Source organism: Phalaenopsis equestris, unplaced genomic scaffold (genome assembly GCF_001263595.1).
Source record: "Phalaenopsis equestris unplaced genomic scaffold, ASM126359v1 Scaffold000840, whole genome shotgun sequence".
NCBI lineage: Eukaryota > Viridiplantae > Streptophyta > Magnoliopsida > Asparagales > Orchidaceae > Phalaenopsis > Phalaenopsis equestris.
In genome coordinates this window covers 1,844,548-1,853,531 of record NW_018165280.1, presented here as the reverse complement: position 1 = coordinate 1,853,531, position 8,984 = coordinate 1,844,548, and the positions used below count along the sequence as shown (strand labels likewise).

At 40.7% G+C, this 8,984-nt stretch overlaps 2 protein-coding genes across 2 annotated transcripts; both read left to right on the top strand.

Moving 5' to 3' along the window:
* The first annotated feature begins 1,044 nt into the window (after window positions 1-1,044).
* LOC110031792 (probable linoleate 9S-lipoxygenase 5) lies at window positions 1,045-4,653 on the top strand. The gene is made up of 9 exons (XM_020735190.1): window positions 1,045-1,313; window positions 1,473-1,765; window positions 1,851-2,094; window positions 2,170-2,514; window positions 2,602-2,687; window positions 2,790-2,897; window positions 2,963-3,267; window positions 3,352-3,615; window positions 3,705-4,653. The coding sequence occupies exons 1-9, from the start codon at window positions 1,130-1,132 to the stop codon at window positions 4,090-4,092; spliced, it is 2,217 nt and encodes a 738-aa protein (XP_020590849.1). The 5' UTR covers window positions 1,045-1,129; the 3' UTR covers window positions 4,093-4,653.
* Window positions 4,105-4,479, top strand: LOC110031560 (probable linoleate 9S-lipoxygenase 5). The gene has a single exon (XM_020734809.1). It carries the CDS (start codon window positions 4,105-4,107, stop codon window positions 4,477-4,479), a length of 375 nt encoding a protein of 124 aa, XP_020590468.1.
* Window positions 4,654-8,984: the final 4,331 nt, after the last annotated feature.

Here is an 8,984-nt window from a genome sequence, read left to right as displayed (position 1 = left end):
CTTAAAAATAAATGGTTTTCCATAAATGATCCAAGGGTCACAAAAGTATTTACATATCTTCTTCATACTTAAATTTAAACAGAAAAGATCCTTTGATGATAGATACAAGTTTGATCGACCTTCTAATTTTTACATTCTATTAATTGCTTGTTGTAAATTACCATAGAAATTTCTTTTCCCTAGCACGTATTCAACCAACGCTAAATTTCATTGTTTCGTTCCTTCTGGAATTTCAAGTTCGGAGAAGGAAATTTTATCTTGAGAATAAATATAATAAAATCAATTAAAACTAGACGAACTCTTAAGATGTAATGAAACTAAACTCTTCAAGTTAAGTGATGGAATAAGGCCAATTGAAATTATAGGAACTGTTAAAATGTGAAAAACTAAACTCTTCATGTTAAGTGATGAAATAGGACCGCAAATAGGCCGAGAGAAAGTAAAATAAGTGGTGGATAATCCATCATAGAAGAAAAATAGGGCAAATAAACACCAAAATTAGAAGAATTTGAACAAAAGAAAAAATTTTCCAAGAGAAAAGCAAAAGAAAAAAGAAAATAAAAACCCTAGGAAAAAAAAATAAAAGACAATAAAACTTCCTTTTGTAAGTAATGATCATCAAAGAGATCAAATAGAAGAACATCCAAAACCCTAAAAAAAGGACAAAAAGAAAGAGTATTTTAATAAAGGAACTCCCTAGAAAACCCTAAAACACTCGGCAACCCACATGGCTTGAAATCTAGAATGAGGTCTTCCCAAGAAGGAGAGGTGACTCCTTTAAAGAAACCTTGAGCTGAATTCCCAGAGCACGTGACTCCATTTCACCCTTTTGGTGAAAAAATAAATAAATAAATAAATAATATACAAACTCATAATTGAAACGTTGGGGCCACCCAATGTAATTCATCTTCTAAAACCATGACATATGCCGTACTCAATTTATGGCTGCCATTACCAAACGTATTATATTAACCACGTTTATCACGAGCCTGCATTAAACAAAGCAGCAGAGGATACTTCCCTCCGCTATAAATGACCACACGCCCTATCCCCAGAGCAGAAACCACCACCACAAACCCCTCTTCTCCTCCCTCTCCGGCCAAAAGTAGGAACTTTTAGGGCCAGAAACATGTTAGGGCACTTAATTCATGGTGCTTTTGGGCAGGGAACGAAGGTGAAGGGCCATGTGGTCCTCGTGGAGAGAACCGTTCTTGACTTCAACGACTTTGGTGCCACCTTACTCAACGGTATTCAGGACGTACTCGGCCAGCAAGTTTCCCTTCAGCTGGTCAGCGCCACCGCCGGCGATCCCAGTGCGTCTGCCCTCCATGACTTCTTTCTTAGTTGAAAATTATTGATTTGATTACTAAAAAATGCATACTATTTAAGCTCAAAGTCAAAAAAGCTATTAATTTTATTAATCAGCGGTGAGTGGTGGGTGATCTTAGAGTTGAAATCTGAAACCTTCGCAGATAACGATAACAGAGGATTGGTAGGGGAGCTGGCGTATCTTGAGCCGCCGTTGCTCCCTGTTCTTCAGACGATCACCGCTGGGGAGATAAAATTTACGGTGACGTTTCACGTGAAGGAAGGAGAAGGGATCCCCGGCGCAGTAATCGTGAAGAACCGCCATTTGGCGGAGTTCTTCCTCAAATATATTACTATCGACGATTTCCCCGGCAAGGGACGCATACACTTCGACTGCAACTCATGGGTCTACAACACCTCCAAATACACTTACGATCGCGTCTTCTTCGCTAACGATGTAATGAAAACATTCATCTTTCTTCTTTGCGTTATGGTTTTCTCTCCTCTGTTGCTGTTCTGATCCAAAGTTTTGAGCTTTGTAGTCGTATCTGCCGAGAAACACGCCGGAACCGCTGAAGCCTTACCGGGAGGAGGAGCTCCGGCACCTGCGAGGAGAAAACGTGAGTCGGCAGCTGGAGGAATGGGACCGAGTGTATGGCTACGCGTACTACAACGATCTCGGCAACCCGGATCTGAGCTCGGCTCTCGCCCGGCCGGTTATTGGCGGTTCAGACGAGTTCCCTTACCCGCGTCGCGGGAAGACCGTTCGACCGCCCACTAAAGCAGGTAAGCGTAAGAACTGAGTGTGCCAGAGATCAGAGGTGTTAATTTTTCATGATTTAATGGAGGAGAAGTTTGCAGATCCGAAGAGCGAGAGCAGGTTGTTCTCGCTGGATCAAGACATCTATGTGCCGCGCGACGAGCGGTTTGGGCACCTCAAGATGTCGGATTTCTTGGGGTACACGATCAAGGCGGTGGCTAAGACGTTGCTTCCAATTCTTCAAGCTGTGTTCGATGGAACGCCGAACACTTTCGACAGCTACGAAGATATTTTTAAGCTTTATGAAGGTGGTTTGCAGCTTCCGGATATTCCTCAGGTGCAAGCGCTACTCGATGCTATTCCTCTTGAGATGCTTAAAAGCGTGCTCAAGCCGGCCAAAGAACAGCGCGGTTTTCTCAAGTTTCCCATGCCACATATCATACACAGTAGGTTTTCTATTTCCTCTCTGTTTTATAAAAATGACTCTTTTTTGCCGGCAATTGACCTCTCTTTTTCGACATTCTAATTTGAAGAGGACAAGTGGACGTGGCAGAGCGATGAGGAATTTGCGAGAGAAACGTTGGCTGGTGTGAACCCTGTCATCATTGAAAGACTCAAGGTATGATTTTCTGCTGCTAGATTATGGTTTTGGGATTTCATTTTAGATATATACATAGCGCAGAAGCAGAGCTAGCTAACTATATAAACTTCCTTCTGAAAGGAATTCCCGCCAACCAGCAACCTGGATTCCACACTGTATGGAGATCAGAATAGCACCATTACAGCAGAGCATATCGAGAAAAATCTCGAAGGCCTCACAGCAGAAGAAGTAAATTTCTCCTCTCTCAATTTGTTCTGGCTCTCTGTTTGTGATCTAATTTCTGTTTCTTTTAGGCACTTAGTAGCAACAGGCTCTTTATCATCAACTATCATGACGCGCTCATGCCTTACCTGTCACGGATCAATTCAACCTCGAGCAAAATATACGCCACCCGAACACTCTACTTCCTCAGAGACGACGACACTCTGAAGCCAGTTGCCGTCGAGCTCAGCCTCCCGCATCCTGAAGGCGAGCGGCACGGCGCTGTAAGCACCGTCTACACGCCAGCAGATTCCGGCATCGAGGCTGCAATCTGGCATCTAGCCAAGGGGTTTGTTGCCGTCAATGACTATGGAGTACACCAGCTTATCAGCCACTGGTGATGAATGAAATTCCCCGGTTTCTCAATCTCTCTCTGAACATCTCCCCTGTTTTGCTAACAAGTGTTTTATTTCTTCGCCAGGCTGCGCACCCACGCAATCATGGAGCCTTTTGTGATCTCAACGCACAGGCATCTCAGCGCTCTTCATCCACTTAACAAGCTCCTCGTACCACACTACCGCGACACCATGAACATAAACGCCCTTGCTCGTCAGTCCCTCGTCAACGCCGGCGGTATCATCGAGCTCTCCGTCTTCCCTGCAAAATACGCCATGGAGCTGTCGTCCGTTCTCTACAAAAACTGGAACTTTGCCGAGCAATCACTCCCCGCCGATCTTATCAAGCGGTATTGCACCAAACTACTCACATTGCAGACAACCCCTCAAAATTGAACTTTTTTTTTTGTACAGTTGATTAAAGCGTGTTTCTTTGCAGGGGAATAGCAGTGGAGGATCCATCGAGTCCGACTAAGCTAAATCTCTTGATCAAAGACTACCCCTACGCCGTCGACGGTCTCGCCATCTGGTCTGCCATCGAGTCTTGGGTTGAAGAGTACTGCTCCATCTACTACCCAGACAACTCCAGCGTCCTTAACGACAACGAACTCCAAACCTGGTGGAAAGAAGCCGTTGAAGTCGGACATGGCGACCTCAAACACAAGCCATGGTGGCCGCAGCTCGACTCCCTACCCTCACTCGTCCGCATCTGCTCCACCATAATCTGGATAGCTTCCGCCATGCACGCCGCCGTGAACTTCGGTCAGTATCCCTACGGCGGCTACCTCCCCAACCGTCCGAGCTTGACCCGACGGTTCACGCCGTAGGCCGGCCCGGCCATGCCGGAGGCCGGCACGGCGGACTACGAGCTCCTTAAAACGAACCCGGATAAAGTGTTCTTAAAGACGATCACGGGGCAGTTGCAGGCCATTCTGGAGATATCGGTGATCGAGATCCTGTCGACGCACGCATCGGATGAGTTATATTTGGGCCAGAGAGCGAGCGAGGAGTGGACCAGCAATGAGAAGGCGCTGAAGGCTCTGAAGCGGTTTGGTTCGAAGCTGAAGGAGGTGGAGGAGAAGATAGCAGAGCTGAATGATGATAAGAAATTGAAGAACCGTGGCGGGTCGAAGAAGTTGGAGTACACGTTGCTTTCGCCTTATAGCGAGCAGGGGCTCACTGCCAAGGGGATTCCTAACAGTATCTCCATTTGATCGATTTGAGGAAAGAAGATGAAGAAGACGAAGTAGCCATGAGTGATGTACTAAGCTTTGTTTTTCCGGTGGGGGGAATAAAATGTTCTGCAGAGTTGGGCAAGTGATAAATTTGCCATGTTTCTGTATCAATAAAATTATATAAATAAGATCGTGAATATTTCGGAACTGTTACTTTTTTCCTTCAGTGCAAATTTCTTGGACTACGTAGCATTACTTGTGCACGGCACAGACTGATGAATCTCATCAGTATGATGTAAATCAGCGCAGGCCCAGCTGTCTTCGTGTTCTAACTTATTTAAGTTTCAAACAAAAATAATGTATTCATGTTCGGCTCAAATCATTTTAAATCATTTTGACAATATTAGCCGGCAACTGCAAAGATATTTGATCGGTCCTGCAAAATTTGTGGCGATATCGGAATGAATTATTTTTTTAATTTTGTATGAAGATTCAACACACACTCAAATGAGAAGGGAAATAATTTGTGATGATACTAGAAGTTTTTATGTAAAAAATCCGTAAAAGAAAAAAACTACGGGATTTGACCTAGTTGTAAGAATCTACTATAGGTTGATGATTACAAAGACATTTTATCCCTCAGACAGGAAGTGGTTACTAATTTTTCAAGTTATAACATCGACTGACGACGTCTAATTAGCGGTGGTCGACAGAGGTCGGATTTAATCGACGGTAGTCGACAGAGGTCGACGATGGTCTTCGACAGCCGGTGGTGGTCGGCGGCGATCAACGATAACAAAAATGATGTTGGACTTGAGCTCCTTCTCAAATCTTCAAATTCTCTCTCAAGCCTCTCTCTCCCTCATGTGAGGGGTGAGAATTTATTTATAGTGTTTTGGGTGTAATTAATGCAGGAATATGATCCATTTTGATCGAATAATCTAGAAGCTTCCCTCGACCACTTAACATTTGATGGACATTTGAGTGTCTTAAATATGTTTAAATTGAGCAATATTAGACTCATTGGATTCGTCTTGTCGAGACGCTCAATTCGAGTATTAACTTGCTAGATTTGACATTCGTTTGTCCTTCTAAATGCCTTCGAAAATTTTTCAGATGTGGTTTAATGATTTTATCTAGGGTTGATCTGACTCAAATTGGACTAATTTTTATAACATTGGGTCTGTCTCATCGAGCCGATCAGTTTGATTTGAGCTCCTTCTCAAAGCCTCTAATTTTCTCTCAAACCTCTCCCCTAATGTGGGGTGAAAATCTATATATAGCATTATAGGTGCAATTAATGCAGGAATATGAACAATTTTGATCGAACGATCTGGAGAGCTTCACTCGATCACTTAACGTTTGATGGACATTTGAGTGCCTTAACGATGTCGAATTTGAGCAATCTTATACTCGTTGTATTCGTCTTGTCGAGACACTCGATTCGACTATTAACTTGCTAGATTTGACATCTGTTTGTCCTTCCAAATGCCTCCGAAAATCCTTCAAGAATCACGAGTGGTTTAATGATTTGATATGGGCTTGATCTGACTTAGATTGGACTAGTTCTTATGTCATTGGGTCCATCTCATCGAGCCAGTCAGTTTGACTATAAGTTCACTGAAATCAGAAATCTGGATGACTCTTAATTGAAGTTTGAATGTTCCTTGCTCAAAAGGTTGTCTCGAGATTCGTGTCATATCTCGAGATTCATTATGAATAATGAAAATTTGTTTGTGGCGTATCAATATTAAAGGTTGGAACCGGATTTAAATTTTTTTATTTATATCAAAATATCATTTAAATAAATTTAATTTATTTTTTAATTATTAATTTTATTTGATTATGAATCTTTGTAGCTTTCTAATAAATTAATATTTTTTAAATAAATACTACTCATTAATTTTCAAGTTAAAACTAGTTGTGCACGAATGACCAAGTCTTTATCTTTATTCATGTTCGGCTCGTTTATATTTCGAGCGAAAAAAGATTATTCGTGTTCGACTCGTTAACTTAACGAAAGAATTGAATACGGGCTTCTTAACTATCCGAAAACGAACTATTCGCAAATAACGAGCCAACTCTCATCCTATCTAAGAAAATAAAATAAATGTTCATCGTCATACATATAGCCTAACTCAGATATAATTATATACCTAACACTTAAATTTTATTTTTTACATTCATATCATTCAAATATTTGATATCACATTGATGATACAATTATCTTTGTCACAATCCAGTTCTAAAAGATAGGATACCTTGGCATTAGAGGGCTTGATGAAATTATATGAATTTGTTTTGTATTTTCATAAAAAGAGATTGTACAAATAATAGCTAAAATGAGTGTTGACCTCCACATATCTTACATTTGCCGCATTCATTTTTTGGTGATTTACTGTGTACGAACTTTATTTTTGGCATGAAATTTCATTCATGTAACCAAATTTTCATTGGGGCGTCAACTTGCCAAACGAGCTTACCCGAGTCGGTTCGGATCGTCAAAACAATCTATTGAGCCTATTCTTGGTGGAATCGAACTTCGTTTGAGATTCATCAGGGATGAAAAATTTGCTTATGTTTTTATTGGTGTGTGTCGGAAAATCGGTGGCACTAGGCTAATTTTTTAGCATTCTAGCATTGTACGAGACTCTTGCCCACAATAAGGTGAGAAATCTCGATTTTTATGTGAAAAATTCTGGAAATAGGAAAAAATCACTGGCTCTAGCCCAGTTGAACTAATTTTCTTTGAATGTTAAGTACACATATTCACTCATCTCTTAAATTAGAGAAAATAAAGTTATAAAGATAATCATTGTAAATGTACAAGAGTGGCTCATTTATAATTGTTGTCGTCTGGTTGTAATGAATGTAGTTCCTGGTGATAACAAGTTGCAAGGTAATTAATTACTATGGAGGCAGTAGTCAGTCGTAAGTGTTGTAGACGGTAGTCGTGGATTAAGCTTATTGTATGGGTTGTAGGGTCATTAACAATCCGATTTTGAGCCGAGCTAGGGTAGGCTCAAAATCGGCTCGAAAAAAATTTGATTAAAAATTTTGGCTCGTAGCTCGGCTCGCTTATGTCAATTTGATCTTGATCCGCGCAAAAATTCTAATTAATTTCAAGCAACTAAAGAACTTTTTGTTATATTCACTAAATTTACAATCATATGTTGTTAACGATTCAATTTCGAGCTAAGATGGGGTCGATTCAAAATTGGCTCAAAAAAATTTTGAACAAAAAATTTGGCTTGCAGTTCGGCTCGTTTATTTTGATCTGATCTCAAATCGAGCCAAAATTTGAATCAATCTTCGAGCTAAATTCATAACCCTAATAGGTCATAGCCGAAAGTCAAGGTAATAGTTGGTCATGTAGATCTGATATGATTGTTTCAGAAGCGTCGGCTAGCCACGAAAGACGTATGAAATTGTATGAGTTGTGAGTCATGTAGGTCGTAGTGGGTAGCATAGGCTATAGTGGTGAGTAGCGATAACATTAGTAGACCATAGAGACCGGGTAGTGGGGCCAATGTGAGTTGTGGGCCGCATAAATTATAGTTAATCAAATAAATCGTAGCAAGGAGCGATGATGACATCCACATGCTGTAGAGGCATGAGTCAAAATTCTACAAGTGGTAAGCTACGTAGGTCATAGTTGCTCACATAAGTTGTGATAACGTCTGTAGGTCATCTTGCCCGCCAGCTCAAATCCACAGGACATGCCCAAACTAGCATTGCTACGACGAGCTAGGCAAAGTTACACCAAAATCCTGCGTGATTACACCGATCCAACAGAGGATCCCCTGTAATTATGATAGGGGCGCATGCGTAATTATGTCGCTCTTCTCAATTCGATCACTTTATGTTTTACTCTTTGAAACGTGCTCGACACCTGTAAACTACATAAAACAACAAATATACCCTTAACAAGTCTAATATTTGAATTTAGTAATATACCCTTAACAAGCCTAAGCAAACATTAGAACTAATGACATATCAAATATACTACTAAATTCAAACTCAAATAATTTTGTTAGTAAGGATGTGGTAGTGTTTTGTCGTCAAATGACACCCCAAAAATGATTATAATCAGAGCTCTCTAACTGGATGGTTTGCTATCAAAAGGCATCGTTATATTACGATCAATGTCGTAACCCATATGTTTCTCAATGATATTTTACCCTTTTGAGTTATGAATCATATGGTATATTTGATAGGGCGTGAAGCCTTCTATATGCTAAGATTCACTTAAATTAGTCCTCCTAGAAAAATATTCTCTCTTAAGGTAAGTCAACCTAGACGTAAAAAACTCATTGTTACTAACCTATACGTAAAATTCTAAGTTTGACGTAGATACAGGACTAACCTAGACGTAAAAACTAACAATGCTAAGACTGACGGAGATAGAGGACCAACCTAAACGTAAAATTCTATCTCACGAACCCTTCCATATTCTTCCTTAGACATAAAAAATTCATAGTTACTGACAATGATTCTTCTATCAACTTGGGCCGACAATCTCCTCTAAGTAAGTAAACTAGGGA